The 23887-nt window shown below is 44.5% G+C and overlaps 1 protein-coding gene across 1 annotated transcript; it reads left to right on the plus strand.

Annotated features, from left to right (window-relative positions):
- The first annotated feature begins 17521 nt into the window (after positions 1-17521).
- On the plus strand, positions 17522-19965 carry LOC100338646 (kelch repeat and BTB domain-containing protein 7). Its single transcript, XM_008258459.4, has one exon. The coding sequence runs from the start codon at positions 17821-17823 to the stop codon at positions 19867-19869; it is 2049 nt and encodes a 682-aa protein (XP_008256681.2). The 5' UTR covers positions 17522-17820; the 3' UTR covers positions 19870-19965.
- The last annotated feature ends 3922 nt before the right edge of the window (positions 19966-23887 follow it).

A 23887-nucleotide genomic window follows, 5' to 3' on the forward strand; every position in this document is an offset into this window, starting at 1 on the left:
AAGTTATTTATTTATTTAATTACGTATTTATTTAAAGGGCTAAATGACAGAGAGAGGAGGAGAGACAGAGAGAAAGAGAAAAAAATCTTCCATCTGCTGGCTTAATTCCCCAAATGGCTGTAGCAGCTGGGGCTGGTCCAGACTGAATCCAAGAACCAGGAGCCCCATCCTGTCTCCCACGAAGTGGAAGGGCCCAAACACCTCGGCCATCTTCTGCGTCTTTCCCAGGAGCATTAGCAGGGAGCTGGGATGGAAGCAGAGCAGCCAGGCCTTGCACTGGCTCTCCAACGTAGGAGGCCAACGTGGTAAGCAGTGGCTTAACCTGATGCTGCATCACAATGGAAGCAAAGCCCCTTGCTTTAATTTTGAAAGATATTTTTCCTAGGTGTATTTTCTGTCAGTACTTTCAGGATGCTTTGTTTCATCCTGATTGCATTATTTTTAATGAGAAATTCGCTGTCATTCTTTTTTTTAACTTTTATTTGATAAATATAAATTTCCAAAATACAGCTTATGGATTACAATGGCTTTTTCCCCCCATAACTTCCCTCCCACCCGCAATCCTCCCCTTTCCTACTCCCTCTCCCCTTCCGTTCACATCAAGATTCATTTTCAATTATCTTTATATACAGAAGATCAATTAAGTATAAATTAAGTAAAGATTTCAACAGTTTGCACCCCCACTGAAACACAAAGTGTGAAATACTGTTTGAGTACTAGTTATAGCGTTAATTCACATTGTACAACACATTAAGGACAGAGATCCTACATGAGGAGTAAGTACACAGTGATTCCTGTTGTTGACTTAACAATTTGACACTCTTGTTTATGGCGTCAGGAATCATCACCCTAGGCTCTAGTCATGAGTTGCCAAGGCTATGGAAGCCTTTTGAGTTCACCGACTTCGATCTTATTTAGACAGGGTCATAGGCAAAGTGAAAGTTCTCTCCTCCCTTCAGAGCAGGGTACCTCCTTCTTTGATGGCCCATTCTTTCCACTGGGATCTCACTTGCAGAGATCTTTCATTTAGGTGGTTTTTTATTTTTTTTTTTATTTTTTTTTTTTTTTTTGCTAGAGTTTCTTGGCTTTCCATGCTTAAAATACTCTCATGGGCTCTTCAGCCAGATCCGAATGCCTTAAGGGCTAATTCTGAGGCCAGAGTGCTGTTTAGGGCATCTGCCATTCTCTGAGTCTGCTGTGTATCCCGCTTCCCATGTTGGATCGTTCTCTCCTTCTTAATTCTATCAGATAGTATTAGAGAAATTTGCTGTCATTCTTACTTATGCTCATTTGTGAACAATGGGCTTTTCCCTTTATGACGGCATGCAAGCAACTTCATTAAGATGCATCTTTGCTGTAGCTCTCTTTGTGTTTCTTGTGCTTGGAGTGTGTTGAGCTTCATGAGTCCATAGGTTATAGTTTTCATCAAATTTGGGAAATTTTGAAAGAAAAAAAAAAAACTCTGTTCCTTCAAGTATTTTGTCTGCCTCGCTCCCTTCGTGTGCATCAATTGCTTGTGTATTTAGAGAGACAGCCACCTGGAATTGTCTCACAGCTCACTGATACTCTATCCCTGGCCTTTCAGTCTTCTTGCTTTTCTATTTTGCATTTTCTCTCTGTTTTACATTCTGATAGATTCTGTTGCCTTGTCTTCAATTTCGCTAATCTTTTCTTCTATGTTATCTACTCCATACTGTGGTTTTTCATCTAGATAAGCTTGATTTAGGTATTTTCAAAATCTTCCTTGTCTCTAATTAAGATACTCAGTCTTTTCCTCTATTGAACTGAATACATGAAATATTGGTTCATTTGCTTTATTACCCTCGTATATCTGTTCTATCATTTGTCATTTCTGGATCACTGTCAGTTGACTGATATTGACTCTTATCAAGGGTTTTACTTTCTTCTTTGCTTACCTAATAATTCTTTATTTTGTGCAAGACATTGTTGGGAGCTAGAGAGTTTGTGTTCTGTAAACCACCTTGAACTTTGTTTGGGGATGTGGATAAGTTACTTAGAAACAGTTATCTCTTGGTTCTTTCTTCTATATGTTGCCAAGTGAGATCCGAGAATCATTTAATTAAGGCTGATTTTTTGTCCTCCACTAAAGGAAAGCCCCTCTAAGTACTCTACACCCCAAGAATTGGCTTTAAGGGGACCAGCCTTTGTATCCCTCTCTTTCTGATCTGTAAGGAGTGTTCCCTCTAACTGTGTGTGTGAGCTTCTTTCCTAGTCTGGGGTGCTCTCTTCCCACACATGTACTGATCCATATCAGCAGAATCCTAGATGAGTGTCCTCTGCAGATCTCCACAGAGCTCACCCTGTGCAGCTTTCTCCCCTGTGATACTATAACTTCTAGCTACCCTGAACTTCCTCAACTTGGGCTCTACATTTCCATCCCACTGAGTGCTGATTTGTATCTGGCTTCTCCCTATCCTACACTGGAGTGGTCCATTTTCTGTCACTACTTTATAAATACCTGAGGCTGGGTAATGGATAACAGAAGGAAATGTATTCAGCTCCCAGCTTTGGGGACTAAAAGCCCAGCCTTGCTGATGTGTACTCTGGTGAGGGCCTTCTGGCTACAGATGGCATTGCAGCAGGTGTGCACGTGAGAGGGAAAAGGGTAGTCACAGGGGGGATTCAGGTGTCAAGTTGCCTCTTTTGATGGCATCTCCACCATTACGGGAGCTAAGTGAGCTTGCACAAGAACTGCACTATCTTTCCAGAACGTAGTGCCCCATGACCTAATCACTTTCCACTTAGTCCCCACCTCAGCACCATCAGGCTGGGGACCAAGTTTCCAGTCCTCGAAACTTTGGGGGACATACTCAAGCCATACCCAAACTATAGCATGCACCATGGTCTTGGAAATTTGGAAACACTTTTCCAAGTAATGCTCTGAGACAATCAAAGGGCTGACTTCATTCACACCTCTGTTCACAGGGATCACCATCCAGCGTGTCATGAAAATAGCAGTGTCAGTAGTGTGTCCCATTGGTGTTTTTCAAGCAGGAGGATAAATCCAGTCCCTGTTACTCTCTCTTTGCCAAAAGAGGAAGTTACAGAAATGTTCCATGTCAATCACACAAGTCATGAATTCCAGCCATGTCCATCCACACGGGTCTCCAGGAGGAGATGCTAAGTGCACTCACAAGGGCATCTTGATGGGACGGCAAGCTCAGCCCTGGTGTGCTGATGAAGGCCTTACACTCCGTTGAGTTTGAAGTCAGATGTACCCTTTAGGATTCATTGGCAACCTAACTGCAAGGAGAAAATAGGCAAACCAGGTAGATGTGAGCATCTCTGGTAATTGAATTCTTCATGGGCATCAGTGAATTAGCACATCTGTGACGCCAGGCTCTCCTGTGAGCTTTCTGAGCCCAAGTCAACCACAGGGACACCAAGATGAACCCCAGGGCTCAGGGTCAAGCTCCAGCAAGATTATCAAAGTTCACACCCCTGCCAAAAATTCACGTGCCCATTGTTCCTCAAGCAACACCCAAAACACACTGCACATCTTCAGGCCTGAAATCCTGCAAGCTGTTTCACATAAAAAGGTAAACTCAAAATTGTCAGACTCAACATCCCTAAAGGCGAAAAATGTTCATTTTACCCATTCTGATGGAGCTTATCCTAATGTCTCTGTTTTAAATCTTAGCAAGGATGGGAATAAATAAGTAAGCAACTAAAGTCGCACACTTTTGTAAGCAGAGGAAAGGGACCATAGCATAGCTTCTGCATGGTCATGTGTTGTGATCACAAGCTCCACTTCTGTGAGAGGCTGATGACCTCAGGGACCTGGGGTGGTTTGGTTCCTTCCAGCACCACGAGCCCTAACTAACCACGCAGCTTACAGCTATCCCTGCAGCCCCAACTATCTCTGTTGCTGAAACAGTGATCCCACAGCCTCCCCTGGCTGGTTGTCCAAGTGCAGAGATGCCCAAGTGTGTTTCTGACATGAGGAAACATAAGGGCTGCAAAAGCTCCTGGCTTTGTTCCATGTCACACCCTCATGCCACAGCCATCAAAGCCAGCCACGCCTTCAGACTGCCACACCCAATCGAAGGCTTCCCACTCTGGAGAGCTCTGCCCTCAACAGTGTTTTCTTTGGGGAGAGAGTGTACTAAATGATAATATATATTGCGAGGAAAGACGGTCCCCAAAGGCTCCTACTTCTTTTCCTAGACAAGTTATCCCCATAGGGACACTATGAGATTCCAGAGAATTTGACTAAACAAATAAGTACTGTGTATCCATACAAAGAACGAGCAAACAGGGTCCCTGGCTACATTCCCCCAAGAGTAGGAATCAGGCTGCCTTTGACTCCATCTCCTGGGGAACAATTTGCATCAGATATGTTGAGGCAGTGTTAGTTCCTCTGAAAACTAAAACCCTCAGATCTCCAATCCACCTCCAACCCCATCCACCACATCTCTGTGGTCCCCCTCTTCCCAGGAATGGCCATCATTTTCCTAGTGGGAAGCCAGAGCCAAACTCCACGCATCCCCACAGAAAGCGAGTCACAGAGGCTTAGGGAGGCCACAGTCAACCCCTGCACAGCTCATGGTCACATCTCACTCCCCATCTTGCCAACTCCTGCTGACCTGTGTCCCCTGCCATCTGAATATCCCTCCTATTCCCATTCACACCCCCAATAGCAGTACGAGGTGTGAAGTATACCAGCCACTCAGGACACTTCGCTCAACGAAACTCACCTGCCTCTCCTCTCCCCCCTTAAATCCCGTGGTTTCCAGAGTAGGCGTCCATCCACATCATCCCTGTTTAGCCCTTCCATGGATCCCTTGAACCTTAGGGGATGTCTGGACTCTTCTTCTTGAACCAACACTGCCTCTCTTACTATGCCCTTCCTAGAGGTCCCAAATCCTGACCTTGTGCAAAGATGCATTACTGGACACAGCACAGTCAGGGCCTGGAGACAGCCTGAACAGCCTGAGGAAGAGTGGGGTGCGAGGGTGTGAAAATGCCTTAAAAGACAAGCAGAAGGGGCCGGCACTGTGGCGTAGTGGGTAAAGCCGCCACCTGCAGTGCCAGCATCCCATATGGACACCGGTTCAAGTCCATGCTGCTCCAATCCAGCTCTCCGCTATGGCCTGGGAAAGCAGTGGAAGATAGCCCAGGTTCTTAGGCCCCTTCCATCTGCTGACACGGCGGACCCGGCAGAAGCTCCTGTCTCCTGGCTCCTGGCTTAGTATCGGCCCAGCTCTGGCTGTTGTGGCCAATTAAGGAGTCAACCAATGTATGGAAGGCCTCTCTCTCTGCCTCTCCTCTCTCTGTGTAACTCTGACTTTCAAGTAAATAAATCTTAAAAAAAAAAAAAAGACAAGCAGAAGAGACTGCACGTCTTTTCATTCACAGTCAGATTCCACTGAAAGCAGATTTTTGCCATCCATGCACAGTATCTATGGAACACATACTGTGTTCCAGGCTGAGAAGTGAATACTGAGTCTTTCCCATTAAAGAAGGAGTGCTTGGCACAGGGCAGACCCTGAGCTGCAAGCAACGGCACGATCAGTCTGTCTGGGATGGGACGGGGTGCAGAGGGGGCCCCCACGGTCTTCCTGTAGGAGATGCCATTGAAGCTGTGTGTACAAGGATGAGGAGGCAGAGAGTTGGGCCCATGTGGGACTGGACATGTAGGAGACGGTTCATGGCACATGCAGGGAAGCACGAGGACAGGGACAAGACGAAAACCCCTGCTCACACCCTTTGCCCTGACTTGGCTTCTTCCACTTGCTTCAAGAAGCATCCATGACTATGAACACCATGACTTCTGAGGGGGGAAAAGTTCTTTGAGAATTCTCCTACCAGCAGCTCAGAGACCTAAGAACACCCTTCAGGTACTTTAAAAAAAAAGATTTATTTATTTTATTTGAAAGTCAGAGTTACACAGAGAGAGAAGGAGAGGCAGAGAGGTGTCTTCCATCTGCTGGTTCACTCCCCAATTGGCCCCAACAGCCAGAGCTGTGCTGACCCAAAGCCAGGAGCCGGGAGCTTCCTCTGGGTCTCCCACACAGGTGCAGAGACACAAGGACTTGGGCCATCTTCTACTGCTTTCACTGGCTAAAGCAGAGAGCTGGGTCGGGAGTGGAGCAACCGGGTCTCAAACCATATGGGATGCCGGCACTGCAGGTAGCTGCTGTTACCCACTATGCCACAGCATCGTCCCCCCTCCAGGTTCTTTTTAAGTGATGCAAACCCCACAATGTGAGTCCCTTCTAACAGGGTCCACAAACACCTCTCCATCCTCATCCTTTCCTCCCTGTGCCCGGCCAATGTCACATCTCAACAATGGGTCCCCGAATGACTGCATAGAGAAGACTGCAGCCAAGCCTGCCCTGCCTTGAACCAGACCTTCTGTGAGGCAAAAATAAGTGTTGGTCATGTGTGACAAGCCATGAAGCAGGAGGGTTCTTTCTGTCTGCCTGCTACCGTTATCTTAACAGAGACACTTGGAGGAAGCTCAGAGAAGCATAAGGGAGAAGTTAAATCCATGCAAAGAGTGTAGGGAAGTTCCATAGAACTTCGTGCACAATTGCTACTCCGCACACCAGCACTTTCCGAGATTAACACTCAACAAAATTTTCAAGGAAGTCTGATTCAAAGTGGCCAAGATACATTGCCTTGTGTTGTTTCATTTGACAGCATGAGTTAGGCATTCCTGAGGCCCAGGGGTCTCATTTTGCAAAGCTAATCCATTCATCCATTCAACTGACACATTTTTCTTGGGCATTCTCTCTGCTCCCTGTAACTTCCAGGCTCTTCTTGGGGTACACTGGAGAGTAAGGCAGCCCCGGTCTCACAGCGGGCTACAGAGGGACAGGGGCTGGGAAAGACAGCAAGCATCGGAGGAGAGTGCAGTAGGTGTGATGGCCTTGGGAGGGCCCCTCCTCTAGCCAGGTGCCCACACTGGAGTGAGGGAAGGGACTCCGCGGGAGGGGACCAGCTGTCTTGGAAGAGCACTGCCGGCAGCACATTCATCAGTGTGGTCTTTAAAAATATTACACCTCTGCCTTCCAAGCAAACCACAAAAAGTTATTTTTTCAGTGTGCACCTGTCTTAAGTTTTATTTATGATGCTGTTTGAAGCATAAAATTTTCTTTAATTCTACGTATTTAAATTGTACCATATTTTTATGCTTTCGGGACTGTGCTAGAAAACCTCCTCCGGCCATAGACTATGTAAAATATTCACCTGCATAATCTCCTTATATATTTATGTTGTCACTTTTACACATAAATCCTAATTGCAGCTAGAATTAATTTGGGCATAGGATGTGATCTATGGCCTCATCCTTACATATTTGAGTAGTTAACTAATTTTCTCACCACCGTTTATGGGACAATCCAGACTCTATTGGTTTGAAATGCCAAATATGTCATAAACTAAGCGAGCAGGTACACACGTATGTAACAAATCAAACAGACATGTCTGTACAATGCACACCTGTGTTCCTGATTGTTCCGGTTGTCACAGTAACTTCTCAGTCTGTTTCTATCACAGTCACACCATTTTATTGGCAGCAAATGCATTTTAGGATCTGAAAGGATACGTCTCCTTCACAAAATATTTTCTCAACAGTGACTTCATTATTTTCTTTTGTTTCACCAGATGAACTTGTTTTTTCCAATTCAAAAAATATCCCAACATTTTGCTTGAAACTGTGATAAATGAATGCAATAAATTCGATCTCCATCATAGCTATTTTTCTCACTGAGAAATATTACTATTGAGAAACATCAATTTTATCAGGTTCTTGTTTATGTCCCTCGGTCAAGTTCCCAGTTTTCCTATAAATCCTGTGTAATTTTGTATCTGATCTAAGCACCGTTTGGAACATCTTCTGTGATTCTCAGACAAACCTAATCCTACCCAACAAAAGAACACTGTACTGAGTGTCATCAATATCTGTTATAAGTTACTCAATTGCTTCTCAGGTTCCCTTAGTAGATAATCACATTATCTGCAAATGATAATCCAGCCCCCAGGGCCGCATCTGTGTGCTGACTGGTGGAGGCCTCACCTGGCATCCATAGCAGTGTGGACCAATATTAATAACCTTGTTTCCATGGGGACTGAAGTTCCAATGAGCAGAAGGTAAATCCCACCTTTCCAGTGGCTTTTTCAGACAGCAGCTAGCCACTCAACTATCAATGGGCTGTTTACTTGTCTATACCCCACACTAGATTCTAACTATTCTGTGGGTTTTTTTAAGATATATTCATTTATTTGAAAGGCACAGTTAGAGAGAGAGAGAGAATCTTCCATCTACTGGTTCACTCTCCAGATGGCTATAGCAGCCAGAGCTGGGCAGATCTGAAGCCAGGAGCCAGGAGCTTCTTCTGGGTCTCCTATGCGAGTGCAAGGACCCAAGCACTTGAGTCGTCTTCTAATGGTCTCCTAGGCCGTAAGCAGAGAGCTGGATCAGAAGAGAAGCAGCTGGGATACAAACCTGCCCACATGGATTGCCAGGGCTTCAGCAGAGGCTTAGCCCATTACACCACAGCACCAGCCCCACAGACCCTTTCTTTCAAAGGATTCCCTTGGACACATTCTGTGAAATGTCTCAAGGGTGCAATTCTGAATTCTCTGTTTTTAACAGGGAACTCTGCTCAGAGTGGAAACCACCCCAGAGAAGATCATGACATCAACCTGGCTTCTACAGCTTCCTTGTCCTTGCCTCAAATAGGGCCACCCACAGCACAGCCCAACAGACTCTGCCTGCTGAGGAGACAGAGCGGAGGGGCCAAGGAGGTGGCCAGGGTTCACAGAGTAGGCACAGCCTTGAGACAGTAGTTAAAACTGTGCTCTCTCTATGATGGAAGCTAAGCACAGGTGTGAGGATATGAAAAAGAATGAAATAGAACTCACTGAGAGGGGCCAGTGCTGTGGTATAGTAGACTAAGCCTCCACCTGCAGTGCCAGCATCCCATATGGGCACCAGTTCGAGTCCTGGTTGCTCCTCTTCTGATCCAGCTCTCTGTTATGGCCTGGGAAAGCAGTGGAAGATGACCCAAGTGCTTGGGCCCCTGCACCCATGTGGGAGACCCAGAAGAAGCTCCTGGCTCCTAGCTTCGGATGGGCACAGCTCCGGCTGTTGCGGCCATCTGGGGAGTGAACCAGCAGGTGGAAGACCTTTCTCTGTCTGTCTCTCCCTCCCTCTGTCTGTAACTCTGCCTCACAAGTAAATAAATTTAAAAAATCACTGAGAGGCCGGCGCCGCAGCTCAACAGGCTAATCCTCCGCCTAGCAGCGCCGGCACACCGGGTTCTAGTCCCAGTCAGGGCTCCAGATTCTGTCCCAGTGCCCCTCTTCCAGGCCAACTCTCTGCTGTGGCTAGGGAGTGCAGTGGAGGATGGCCCCTTGGGCCCTGCACCCACATGGGAGACCAGGAGAAGCACCTGGCTCCTGGCTTCGGATCGGCGCACTGTGGCAGCCATTGGAGGGTGAACCAACGGCAAAAGGAAGACCTTTCTCTCTGTCTCTCTCTCTCTCACTGTCCACTCTGCCTGTCAAAAAAAAAAAAAAATCACTGAGATAAAGACTACAATGCATGAACTGGAAAGCATACTGGAAGAGCCTGTATTGTGGCACACAGGGTTAAGCCACTGCTTGTGACACCTGCAACCCATATCATAGCACTTGTTTGAGTCCTGGCTGCTACACTTCTGAGCCAGCTCCTTGCTTATGCACCTTTGAACTCAGTGGCTGACGGCCCAAGTACATGGAGCCCTGCCACCCACATGGGAGACCCAGATGCAGTTCTGGGCTCCTGGCTTTGAGCTGGCCAAGTACTACCCATTACAGCCATTTGGGGGGTGTACCAGCAGATGGAAGATCTCTCTCTTTCTATCTCGCTCTCATTCTTGCTCTCTCTGTCACTCTGCCTTTTAAGCAAATGAATAAATAAATCTTCGAAAGACAGAAGAAATAAAGACATTGCATTAGAAAAGCAAATGCAGGTGAACTTGGAGACATATCAAAAACAGCTATCCAAATGAAACACGAAGTGAAAAAAAAAAAGCAAGAAAAAGGGAAAAAGAAAAGAAATGGTATCAGTAGCACAATTTTAAGTAAACTAACATATGTGTACATGGAGTCCCTGATAGAACAGAGACTGTGGGAGGGAAAGAAAAAACAATTACCCTAGAAATATTGCAAATCTTACAAAAACTGCAACAACAAAACTATAATTTCAGAAATCTAAGAAGCAAAGTAAACACTAAGCACAAAAACAGGAAGAAATCTGCAGCGAGACACATCATAATCAAATGGCTTTAACCTGAGGTACAAAGGCTGGCTCGTGTGTGGAGGAGCCGGATCTCTCCTGTATTGCTAGTGGAATGCGAAGTGGTACAGCCACCTGGAAAATAACTAAGCAATCTCTTTTAACACTAAATATTCACTTTCATATAGCCCAGCAATTGCACTCTGGGGCCCTTCTATCCCAGAGACATAAAGATTAATGTTCAGAAAATAACCTGGGGACTGGCGCTGTGGTATAGTAGGTAAAGCCACTGCCTGCAGTGCCGGCAGCCCATATGGGCACCCATTCAAGTCCCAGCTGCTCCATTTCTGACCCAGCTCTCTGCTATGGCTTGAGAAAGCAGTAGAAGATGGTCCAAGTCCTTGGGCCCCTGCATCTGCTTCTGGGAGGCCCAGAAGAAGCTCCTGGCTCCTGGCTTCAGATTAGTACAACTCCAGCCATTGCCGCCATCAGGGGAGTGAACTACCGGATGGAAACAATCGCTCTCACTCTCTCTCTCTCTCTCTCCCTCCCCCCACCCCCGCTTTTGCCTTTCTGTAACTCTGCCTTTCAAATAAATCTTAAAAAAAAAAAAAAGAAGCCAACTTAACATCCAAATTGTCACAAAAAAAAACTTTAAAAACATAAAAGAAGCTGTACACAAATGCTCATAGCAATTACATTGGTAATAGCCAAAAAGGGTAAACAATGTGAATGTCCTTCAACAGGTGCATGGTTGAACTATGGGTTATGTCTTCCATGGAACAGTACAAAGCAGGAAAAAGAAGCAAATGATTTATACATGCAACAACTTGAATGGTTCCCAACAGGCCTGTAAAGGTGTATACAGGTCATGAAGAGTTTCCATAACATTCTCAGAATGACAGAATTCTCGAGATGAAGACATATCAATGGCTGCCAAGCTAAGGCAGAGGCAGGGGAGAGAAAGGAGGCTGTGGTTATGAACAGATCACAGCAGCACCCAGAAGAAAGCTGGAGAGGTGGTGTTGCTATCAGACATGGTGGGATTCAGGCTGTGAACAATTCCAGGAGTTCAGCCCCTCATGGTGTCAGTTCATCAAGAGACTCTAACAGTGCTAAATGCTGATGGCCTGATAACAGGATTTCAAAACCCATGATGTCAAAAGTGACAGAATTCCAAGGAGTCACACACAGCTAATTCCAAACATTGCAGTGGGAGATCTTAATGCCTCACTCTGAGTGATTGACAGAACACAAAGACAGAAAGTGCAGACAGAGTATTTATTAAGATAGATCATATTCTGGACTATAAAACAAGTATATATCTATATATGTGGATATAGATATATATAATACATATGTATACATACACACATATATATTCATGTAATATATGTTCTCTGACATCATGAATCAACATACAAGAATCAAATTCATTTGTACCCACTCTCAACAACCAGTTATGAATCAATACTTTTTAAGTATAATTCACGATAGCATCAAAAATCATGAAATACTTAGGGATGAATCTGCCAAAAGACATGCAAGAATTAGACACTAAAAACCACAAACCTCTGATGAGAGAAAAGATCTAAATAAGTTGAGCGCTATATTCTGTCATTCTGTCCTTGGAGGATACACCTGCTCTTACAGATTTAAAGGACTTCTTTATATAGTCTGGAGCCTGGTTTTGTGTTACATTCATCTCTTAAAATATGTTCTCCCCTTTTGAAGACCAACTTTTCACTCTCTTAAAGAAGTCTTTTCTTTAAACGGCCTTTCTTTTGATGGAGTCAGGTCAATAAATCTTTGCCTTTATTTCTACAGCTTTTGCTTCTTTAAATAAAAAAAAAACTCCTTTTGTTCATGCTCCTGAAGACAATGCTATTTTCTTCTACAAGCTTTATTTATAGCTATAATCTAACCGAAGTGTGTTTTTTTACGCTTGTGGAATTCTTTTTTTCTCTATGTTGTGCAGATGTCAAGATAATGTTCCCTGTGGATACCGAACATCATTTGCTGAAAAGTTCATCCAATTCCCACTGCACTGCAGTATCACCCAGAAGTAAACCAAGTGACTGTGATGTGTGGGTCTGTTCCTACTCTGGTATGTGCCATTGATCTTATCTGTTCTTATTTTTTAAAAATAAGATTTTTTTTTTAAAGCAGAGTGACAGAGAGAGATAGAGAGAGACAGAGACAAAGAGAGCTTCTATTTACTGGTTCACCCCGCAAATGGCCACAACAATAGGGGCTGGGCCGGGTGGAAGTCAGGAGCCAGGAACTCCATCCGGGTCTCCAACACTGGTGGCAGGGGTCCGAGTACTTGGGCCATCATCTGCTGCCTCCCCAGGTGCAATATCAGAAGGGAAACGATGTGCACTTGGGGTGCCAGTGGCCCATGCAGCTAACCCCCGCTGTGCCACAACACCAGCCCCTGGTTACTGATTCCTGAATGCAACCATGCTATTCTAATAGATCTGACGTCTGCTAGAGTCTGCTCAGCAGCCTGCACTTGTGTGTCTGTGTTTGAACTTCTGCTGGTTTTTGTATGTTCACTTTTGTCTCTTTCTGTTTCCTTTTTTTAAAGACTGTCATGGCTCTCCTGTGCCCTTTGCAATTCCATACAGATTTGAGAACCAGATCGTCCATTTCAGAAAAAATCCCACTTGCAGTTTTAATTATGTAAATATGCAATCTGTGAATCAATTTGGATATATCTTACATCTGTATAATAGTAAATTTCTCAATATATGAATATCGTATTTCTCTCAGTTTATTAGATCTACTTAAATTTCCCTCAATAATGCTCTGAAATATTTTGCACAGAAATTTTGCAAAACGTTTTTTCATTTACTCTGAAGTTATACCTAATTTTTGCCACTATTGTAAATGGCACCCTATTTTAAGAACCAAAGGGATCACATACTAGCTGCAAATACTAGCTGATAGAATAAAAAAGGGAGAGAATGATCCAACATGGGAAGCAGGATACACAGCAGACCCATAGAATGGCAGATGTCCTAAACAGCACTCTGACCTCAGAATCAGCCCTTAAGGCATGCAGATCTGGCTGAAAAGCCCATGAGAGTATTTCAGGCATGGAAAGCCAAGACACTGGCAAAAAAAAAAAAAAAACACCTAAATGAAAGATCTCTGCGAGTGAGATCCTAGTGCAAAGAATGGGTCATCAAAGAAGGAGGTACCTTTCTCTGAAGGGAGGAGACAACTTCCACTTTGACCATGGCCTTGTCTAAACATGATCAGAGTCAGTGAACTCAGGGGGCTTCCATAGCCTTGGCAGCTCATGACAAGAGCCTAGGGTGATTACTGAGGCCATAAACAAGAGTGTCAATTTGTTAAGTCAACAACAGGAGTCACTGTGCACTTACTCCTCATGTAGGATCTTTGTCCTTAGTGTGCTGTACATTGAGATTTAATGCTATAACTAGTACTCAAACAGTATTTTTCACTTTATGTTTCTGTGTGGGAGCAAACTTGAAATCTTTACTTAATGTATGCTAAACTGATCTTCTGTATATAAAAAGAATCGAAAATGAATCTTGATGTGAATGGAAGGGGAGAGGGAGTGGGAAAGGGGAGGGTTGCAGGTGGGAGGGACGTTATGGGGGGTAAGCCATTGTAATCCGTAAGCTGTACTTTGGAAATTTATATTCATTAAATGAAAGTTTGAAAGAAAAAAAAAAGAATCTTAACCTAAAAAAAAAAAATTTCAGTTTGGAGTTTTGGCTGCTATGTTGAAATAAAAATTAATCATAATACAGTAACGTTGCATTGCCAGCACGGCTAATTTCACTTACTCATTCTAATTCTTTTGGATTTTCTACATACCCACAATCACATCATCGGCAAACAACAATAGTTTCATTTCTTCTCCTCCCATCCTAGTTTTGATCTTGCCTCATTGCACTGGCTGGAATGTCAGCACAGCATGGAGTGGAAGTGGTGACTGCAGGGTCGGGGGAAGCCCACAGTGTTTCACACGAAAGTATGACTTTGTGAGTGCTACTTTAAAAGGCAGTTTTCATCATATTTAGGAGGCTCCAATTCATTTCTCATTTGCTAAGTGTCTTTGTCATGAATCATTATTGAAACTTTGTCAAGTGATTTTTCTTCATTTATTTAGATAATTACATAATTATTCTCCTTTATTCTAATACTGTAGCTCCCTGCATTAATTTCCTAACACTATACCAACCTTGAAATCCTTAATACAATGTTGTTTTCTGTTTTGAGAATATTTTGTTTGTGATTCTTTGGCAATGATGTTTACAACTGAAATTGACTTCTTTTCCTTTCTTTGACCGTCCTTGTCCAATATTTGTATGATCATTCTATTCTCAAGATACTGATTGATAAAATTCTAATTTTTTTCTATTTTCTGGAAGAAAATTGTTCTTATAATTCCTTCTTCATTTCTTCTTATAATATTCTGATAAATTCATGAGAAAAGCTATCTGAACTTGGAGATTTCTTTGTGAGAAATATTTTAAGTTAGAAGACAGCAGTTAATATGCCTGTCTCCTACCCCAGAGTTCCAGGGTCCAACAACTGACTCCACTTACCACCAATGCAGGCCTTGGAAGGCAGCAATGATGGCTCAAGGGATTGGGTTCCTGTCACCATGTGGAGACCCGGGTTGAGTTCCTGGCCTGCAGCTTTGGTCCCAGCTAGAAGACTACTGTGGGTGATAGGGAAGTACGCCAGCAGATAGGGGCTCTGGCATTCTCTTTCTTCCCTACATTAGAATTCAATTTCTTAACAGATACTGGAAAAGCATAATTTCTGTGTGTCACTTTTAGTAAGCTATGCTATTGTCCTTTAAAATTGTATTGCATCCAAATTATCAGACTTATTGGCATAAAGTTATTCATAATATCTCTTATGATCTATTTAAAGGCTTTAGAATGTGGAGTTAAGCTCCATTTTTCACTCCTGTTGGTGACAGAGGCTTACCCTGCTCCAAGGAGGTGAGAAGTACAATTGCCCCAGACGCTCAGAAGCACACTGGGTCAGACCTCATTATGCATCCATGTAACAAGCAACGTGTGTCACACTCCATTCCCAAGAGCATGGAGGTTTCTAGAAGGAGACGGCGGGATTCAAACTCCTGGGCCAGGCAGGAAGCAGCACACAGTCCCCAGGAGAGGGAGCAACCTCCCCAGCTTGCAACTGACCTCACGTCCTGCTCAAAAACAAGCACCAAGCGCTGTCCACCTGCGGCCCTGTGGGCCTTGCCCTGGCACTGTGCGGCAGCAGCCCCTGCACCTAAATCCAGAGTGGCTTCTAGAACAGCAGTTCTGAGAATATCTTGCCGTTCTCTTTCATCTATTTCAAAAGCAATCATTTTCCCTGGTAAAGTTTTGCATTGAGCAAGTCTGTGTTAAACTTATTATAAGAAAATTACCCTTGGTAATGATCTGAACTTTTAAAAATCCATTTTCCATTTCTGCAATGAGAGCTCAATTTCTTCCCCACATTTTATTTGTTTCATGGCACAGATTGGAAAGAGTATCAATTTTCTGCCGGCATATTAAAACATGTTTTTATTAACTAGGAATTGCAGTGAGACTTGAAAATCAGGAGCAAAGTGCTCCTGGAGAATTGAAAATATATATTTCTGATTTCTTTAATAAAAATTATTAACACTATAGTTACTGTAGTTTCTTATATTAGCTCATCGAGGTACAGCAATACAAGATGAAATTTTCTCAGCTCCGTCCCACCCCTTAATATGAAGAAGTTCAAGGTCATACTTAACTCTGAAGACCACACATCAGCCCTACAATAAAGTGCACTAATTTTGGCAGGGTTTTATTAATAAAGCAGATAACATGGGAAGGCACCAGTTTATTGAAATATACTTGGATCATTTCAACCTGGGAAGCACAATGAATGGAGATGTGGAAAAGGCCTAGATGTACCTGATCCAGACACCAGCCTTGTTAGCGCATTGCCTTGAAACATCTCAGTCTCACCGGGCACAGCCACCTTCTCAGTATGGTAAGAAGACAAAAGCCTTGCTTGCAAAATGGCTGTGAAGACTAACAGTGAGAAATGTAAGCTGAATGCCGGGCAGAGTTTCTGGAATGTGCGTGGCTCTCCCATGGGGAAACTGGACAACACTTGGACCAAGAAATGAAAATGAGGATCGCCACTGAGGGCAGATGGGTGCCATATGCCGCAAGACAGGACACCCTGAGAGGCTCAGCCCTGCTTTCCAGCATTCTGGCACAGAACACCAGTCTAGCCATGAGGAAATATTAACAAATCCAAAAGAAGAAAACTTTCATTTTAAAAGAATGGCATGGAAGAGACTGTATTCTTCAAAAACACCAAGGTCATAAAACAAGAGTACAAGCTATGGAGATGTTCCTGATGATGAGGGCCCAGAGAGATGCAGCAACTTGATGACCAATGCAATGACTCTAGATCAGACCCTTGTCCTGGAGCAGAGCAAGCTGCAAGGTCATGATGGAGCCAGCCAGAATATGGCCACAGATTTGGGGTGGGGGGAGTTCCATTAGTGGAGCTCATGGTTGTACTTAAGAGTGCAGGAGAATACCATTTATTTAGGAAATACATACCAAAGTATTTGGAGATAGCTAAATAGCTCAGAAAAAAAATGCATGCTTTGCTTATATAGAGAGAAACAGATACCAATGGATAAAGCAAATGTCACAAAATGTGAACAGGTGAATCTGGGTAAAAAGTATACGGATATTCAATGTTCTATTCTGAGTCTTGTGACTTTTCTGAGTTTGAAAGTAGGAGTGTTCCCAAATGAAAGTTTTCTTAAGTGGCTCTGGTAATAATAAAGACATTAATGAAAGATATTTGTGAAGACCTTCGATTAAATTCTTCTATAAGAAATTAGTTTGAATAAATGCAACATTTATAAATTAATATGACTTTCTATAATATATAAATTTGAAATAACTACATGAATCAATTAAATATGTAAGTTGCTATTGAGGACCTATAAATGTAAGTTTACCAAAACTAGCTTTTCCTCCTTTTTGTCTCTTTCACGGGACCATGGGGAATCACCATTACTCCAAGTCACTTTATGTTCAGCGCATGCAATATTATTTCCACTTGTGGGCAACCTGTGAGAGTGACACCTTCTGGCGAAACGTAATACTACAACGGAGCTCTATTCGACATTGTAAACACCCGCACCCAAACAGGGAGCGTTCTTCAATGCAGGGAACACGCGGGTCCACAGAAGTGCTTGAAAGAAGAGCAAGAAGCAAATGAAAGAGGCCCTGAGCTTCAGCCTGGCTTCCAACAGAGCGGTGGGGTCTTTAAGGTGGTGGCTCTGGGCTCCACGAGCAGGTCCGCTGAGGGCGACTGAGTCAAGAGAGAGGGCGCCGAGGTTACAGAGGGTGTGTCCACCACTGTCTACGCGATAAAGGGCCGCGGCACCGGGCGCCGGGGCTAGACCGTGCCCAGGCTGTTCCGGGACTCGCTGTCATAGCGAGTGAGGAGGAGCCGGCGCCGCGTCCCTGCGGCCGTTCTCGCCCGCGCGCGCCGCCGCCGCCTCCACCATGCAGTCTCGGGAAGACGCTCCGCGTCCTCACTGCCTCGCCAGTGTCCGCGGTGGGCGGCGGCCCGCGACGACTTCCAAAGCCTCGGTTTCAGCCTTTTTCACGGGGCCAGAGGAGTTACAGGACTCGGCCCATTCTGCAGCCCTGCTGGCACAGCTCAAGTCGTTCTATGACGCGCGGCTGCTGTGCGATGTGACCATCGAGGTGGTGTCGCCCGGCTGCGGGCCTGGCACCGGGCGCCTGTTCCCCTGCAACCGCAACGTGCTGGCCGCCGCGTGCCCCTACTTCCGGAGCATGTTCACGGGCGGCATGCACGAGAGCCAGCAGGCCCGCGTGACCCTGCACGACGTGGATGCCGCATCCTTCGAGGCCCTGGTGGAGTACTGCTACACGGGCCGTGTGTCCCTGAGCGAGGCCAACGTGCAGCGCCTCTACACCGCCTCCGACATGCTGCAGCTCGAGTACGTGCGGGAAGCCTGCGCCTCCTTCCTGGCCCGCCGTCTCGATCTGGCCAACTGCACGGCCATCCTCAAGTTTGCTGATGCCTTTGGCCACCCCAGTCTGAGATCTCAGGCCCAGGCCTACATAGCTCGCAACTTCAAGCAGCTCAGCGGGATGAGTTCGGTTCGGGAGGAGTCTCTGGCCGACCTGACGCTGGCCCAGCTGCTGGCCATCCTGCGCCTGGACAGTCTGGACGTAGCGAGTGAGCTGACGGTGTGCCACGTGGCCCTGCAGTGGCTGGAAGCCGCCCCGGAAGAGCGGGGTCCCAGCGCTGCCGAGGTCTTCAGGTGTATCCGCTGGTCGCTCTTCACCGAAGGCGATTGGAGCTACCTGGAAGGGCTGCTGACCAAGCCCATCGTGAGGAAGTACTGCCTGGACGTTATTGAAGGGGCCCGGCGGATGCGCTGTGGTAACATGTTGTGCAAGGCACTGGGGCCCGTGCCAGACAGCGGCACCAGCAGCAGGAGCAGCAGCTCGCTTGTATCCGCAGGAGAAAATCCACCCCAGAGGCTGGGTATGTGTGCCAAGGAGATGGTGGTCTTCTTTGGACATCCCCGAAATCCCTTTCTCTGCTACGACCCATACTCGGGGGACATGTATACAATGCCTTCGCCGTTAACCACCGTGGCTCGCACTAAGACCATAACCTCCTCTGCTGTCTGCGTCTCTCCAGACCATGACATCTATCTAGCTGCCCAGCCCAGGAAAGACCTCTGGGTGTACAAACCAGCCCAAAATAGCTGGCAGCAACTCGCAGACTGCTTGCTGTGTCGCGAAGGCATGGATGTGGCCTATCTCAATGGCTACATTTACATTTTGGGTGGCCGAGACCCAGTGACCGGAGTTAAGCTGAAGGAAGTGGAATGCTACAGTGTTCAGAGGAACCAGTGGGCACTAGTGGCTCCTGTGCCCCATTCCTTCTATTCCTTTGAACTCCTAGTGGTCCAGAACTATCTTTATGCTGTCAACAATAAGCGCATGCTCTGCTATGACCCTAGCCACAATCTGTGGCTGAGCTGCGCTTCTCTTAATTGCAGCGACTTTCAGGAAGCGTGTGTCTTCAACGATGAGATCTATTGTATCTGTGACATACCAGTTATGAAGGTCTACAACCCAGCTAGGGGAGAGTGGAGGCGGATTCAGAATATTCCCTTGGACTCAGAGGTCCACAACTACCAGATTGTCAATCATGACCGAAAGTTGCTGCTGGTGACGTCCACCAGCCCTCAATGGATAAAGAACCGGGTGACTGTGTATGAATACGACACAAGGGGAGACCAGTGGGTTACCGTAGGCGCCATGTTAGGTCTTCTGCAGTTTGAGTCCGGCTTTATTTGCCTCTGTGCTCGTGTTTATCCCTCTTGCCTTGTACCTGGTCAGAGCTTCATCACTGAGGACGACGATGCTCAAAGTGAGTCTAGCACGGAATGGGACTTAGATGTGTTGAGTGAGCCAGACTCAGAGTCAGGAAGTTCAAGTTCTTTTTCTGATGCTGAAGTGTGGGTGCAGGTGGCACCTCAGCGGAGTGCCCAGGACCAGCAGTGCTGATGTGCTAAGATGTTTCTCCTGCTTTGTGGAACGTAGCTTAACAAAATCCTTTCCTAAAAAAAATAAATAAATAAATAAATTGACTGGAATCACAAATTTGGTGTAGAAAGGGTAATATTTTAAAAAACTAATGTAATGTTATAAAATGTGAACAGTCCATGAATCAGCCTTCCTAATAATTTACTCTGCTAAAACTCCAGATTGAAATATGCAAAACTATCTAATTGATTAGTATCCTTTGTGTTTTTTTTATTATTCAAATGTTCATTTGCCCAAGTGGGGTGTGTGGATTAGCTCATATATTTTCGATATCCTAATTTGATGTTAATTTTTAAATTGTTTATTGTCACAAGAAATTTAGCTTTTTAATTTGTTTAATAGAAAATCAGACTAGGGATTATTGGTAGAGTCTTGGAGGTGTATACATTCCTTAAGAATAATCAAAGCAGATTTTCAAAATTTTATTCTAGTCAATTTCTTGGAAGCTAAATGTAGTTTGTTAAAATTTTGGTTGGGTTTCTTCCCTCCTGCAAGGAAAAAATGAATATATAAAGTTTATCAAATAGTGGTTTCATTTTGGTAATATCTAGAATGGCTTTACAAGTTCATAGAAAGTTTTAAGAATCAGGATTTCACTGTCCTAAAAGATTTGCATTTTTATTTTGGAACATAAAATGTGTATTTGTATCCATTCTAGTATCACCAAAATACTCTTCTAAACTGACCCCCTATCCCCCTGAGAAGAAAAACGTGCTTTGTACGTTTGTACTGTTGATCTGGGCCTGATACCTGCCTCACTGACTCAGAGGAACAATCCTTGTTTTCATTGGAACTACAATTGGGTGATGTAAATTTGTATCTGTTGGTCATTCCTTGTCTTAAAAAAAATTATTTACTTTCTTGGTATAGTTTTGATGTTTCTCTTCAGCAAGAAGCAACTTAGTCTTTGCTGTTTTGTGAGGTAATATTGGTTTTGAAAATATGTATAAGCTAAAAACCATATTTCATTGATATTAGTGGTCATTGTGTCTATCATCTTTAAAATCCAGTGCCAGCAAAGACCTTCGAACTTTAAGATGTGTAGAGAGCTGTTTTCTGTAGTACTGAAAATGTTCTGTCAGTTTCGTAAGTCATGTAAATGTTCTTGATTATCAGGTATTTTTGTATTAAAAGTTGACAGTTAAAGAACTTGAGTGGACGTGGCATTTGGGGCCAACAGTGGAAGTATGTTTCCTCCCAGATACTTCCCTAAGCGGTAGCATACACGGTCCTTTTATCATAACATTTGTATGTGTTTTGTGTTTCTCTGTCTTTGATTCTATCACCATAAGTTATGGGAAGTCCAGAAATGGAGACCAAATCACGCAAAACTGACACTGTTATGTGTGAGAAAATATAGGTGCTTACCTTCTGAAGCTTGATTAATACACATGGTTGTCAGAATACACGCACACAATGAATGGTGTACATATACATATCCAGATGTTTATGATGTGTAAGTTTTCTCGTAACTGCTTAAAATTATCTTCCTGAATCTTTGTTAAACAGCATGCTAATTCTTCATCTGTGTTTATCCCCTACTGACAGAACCTTTATACCCTGTTGGAGGGCTGAGGAGTCTGACTAGGATGGGGAACTGAATTTTTGAATGAAAAACAGGCAGAGAGAAAAGGATGAAAAAGTTACACACACACACATGCACACACATGCACACACATGTGCACACACATGCATGCACGCACATGTGCACACATGCACACACACATGTGCGCACACACGCACACATCTTTCTTAGCCATTTTGATTGGCCACTTTAAGAATCTACAACATATTCTTGTTTCATATTTCTACCAAAATAAGATAACTGCACTAGCATTTCATGTTCCTTCAAAAAGGTTAACATACTTTTAGTGGCCTATGGCTAAATTTTGTACCATTTGATATCAGGGACATTATGAGCACTGCTCTTACAGAAAACTATTTGTCAACAATATTACTTTTTGGCCAGCTTTTTCTTCATTAACATCTTGTTGATAGCTTTTTGTTCTGTAAGGTTGAAAGATGGCAATGCTTATCTCAATGAGATTATCCCTCTGCAGAATTAAGGTGTGCAACTCATGTAGGAAAGACAAATTGTCCAATTTGTCATTCTTAATCTTTGACTTAAAGCCTGCACTAAATAGTAGTAGTATCTTGCTTTACAGTAAGGTTTCCTCGGGAAGAATTTTAGCCTTGTGATTATATTTGTGAAATAGGGAGTAGGTGTGAACCATTATTTTATAAAGTGATTTGTACATGATCAGTTACAAATAAAATCGATAATTAGAACCCAGAAAAAACAATGATGTGGCTTATGTAATGATGCGGATTATGGCTCACTGTCAAAAGCAAGCAGATGAGTAAATCTACAAAGCTTAGGTGTTGAAATCTGCATTTTGTTCATAAAAGAGTCACATAATTACCTGCTCATTTTGAAAAGTGTTTGATCCTTTCAAAGTATTTGAACGCTTAAGCCAGGCATGAGTGGAAATCAGCTTTGGGAACTTCAGTAGCATCCAATACTTAGCATTAACCATTTTGAAGACTATACATAATATGGTGGTGAAGTTTCCATGAACTCTTTTGCCACTAAAACACATTCTAAAAAATGTTGGGTGGAGGGCAGCGCCTATGGCTTAGTAGGCTAAGCCTCTGCCTGTACTGCCGACATCCCATAGAGGGCTGGTTCGTGTACTGGCTGCTCCTCTTCTGATCCAGCTCTCTGCTAATAGCATGGGAAAGCAGTGGAAATGATCCAAGTGCTTGGGCCCCTGCACCCACGTGGGAGACATGGAAGAAGCTCCTGGTTCCTGGCTTCAGATCAGTCCAGTTCCAGCCATTGCTGCCTTTTGGGGAGTGAAGGAGCAAATGAAAGACCTCTCTTTTTCTCTGTCTGTAACTGTGCCTCTCACATAAATAAATAAAATTTTTAAGATTTATTTATCTATTGAAAGAGTTACACAAAGAGAGAAGGAGAGGCAGAGAGAGAGAGAGAGAGAGAGAGGTCTTCCATCCTCTTGTTCACTCCCCAACTGGCTGCAATGGCCGGAGCTATGCTGATCTGCAGCCAGGAGCCAGGAGCTTCTTCAGGTCTCCCACATGGGAGCAGGAGACAGAGAGGCCTTCCATCTGCTGGTTCACTCCCCAATTGGCTGCAACAGGCGGAGCTGTGCCAATCTGAAGCCAGGAGCCAGGAGCCTCTTCCCAGTCTCCATTGTGGGTGCAGGGGCCCAAGAACTTGGGCCACCTTCTGCTGCTTTCCCAGGCCATAGCAGAGAGCTGGATTGGAATGGAACAGCCGGGACTTGAATCAGCACCCATATGGGATGCTGGCACTGCAGACGGCGGCTTTACCCACTACACCACAGGACCATTCCCAGTAAATAAATCTAAAAAAAAAAAAAAAAAATAGTTAGGTGGCCTGACTGGAACACACGAGATCTAACAGCAATGTTTGCTTGAACTGATGTCTGACAGGAAAGGAAGCATGTTTTGGTCAAGAGGCAACAGGGCTGATATCACAGAAAAATGGTGGAGCAGAGCACTTAAGGAATCAACAGTTGGAGCTGGCACTGTGGCATGGCAGGTAAAGCCTCTACCTACAGTGTCAGCATCCCATAGGTTCGAGTCCCAGCTGCTCCACTTCCAATCCAGCTCTCTGCTATGGCCTGGGAAAGCAGCAGAAGATGGTCCAAGTCCTTGGGCCCTTGCACCCGCATTGGAGACTGGGAAGAGGCTCCTGGCTCCTGGCTTCAGATTGGCACAGCTCCGCCTGTTGCAGCCAATTGGGGAGTGAACCAGCAGATGGAAGGCCTCTCTGTCTCCTCTCTGCCTCTCCTTCTCCCTCTGTGTAACTCTGACTTTCAAATTTAAAACAATAAACAATAAGGAATCAACAGTTGCCCTGAAATAACCAGAAGATGTCAAAAACTGAAAAAATTAAGTTCTTCAGAACTCTGGACTCCAATTCAAAATATAG

This window comes from Oryctolagus cuniculus, chromosome 3, assembly GCF_964237555.1.
Source record: "Oryctolagus cuniculus chromosome 3, mOryCun1.1, whole genome shotgun sequence".
In the NCBI taxonomy this organism is placed as follows: Eukaryota; Metazoa; Chordata; class Mammalia; order Lagomorpha; family Leporidae; genus Oryctolagus; species Oryctolagus cuniculus.

Excerpts from the sequence above, each read along its gene's own strand:
- LOC100338646 (XM_008258459.4), top strand. The coding sequence starts at position 17,821 with ATGCAGTCTCGGGAAGACGCTCCGCGTCCTCACTGCCTCGCCAGTGTC.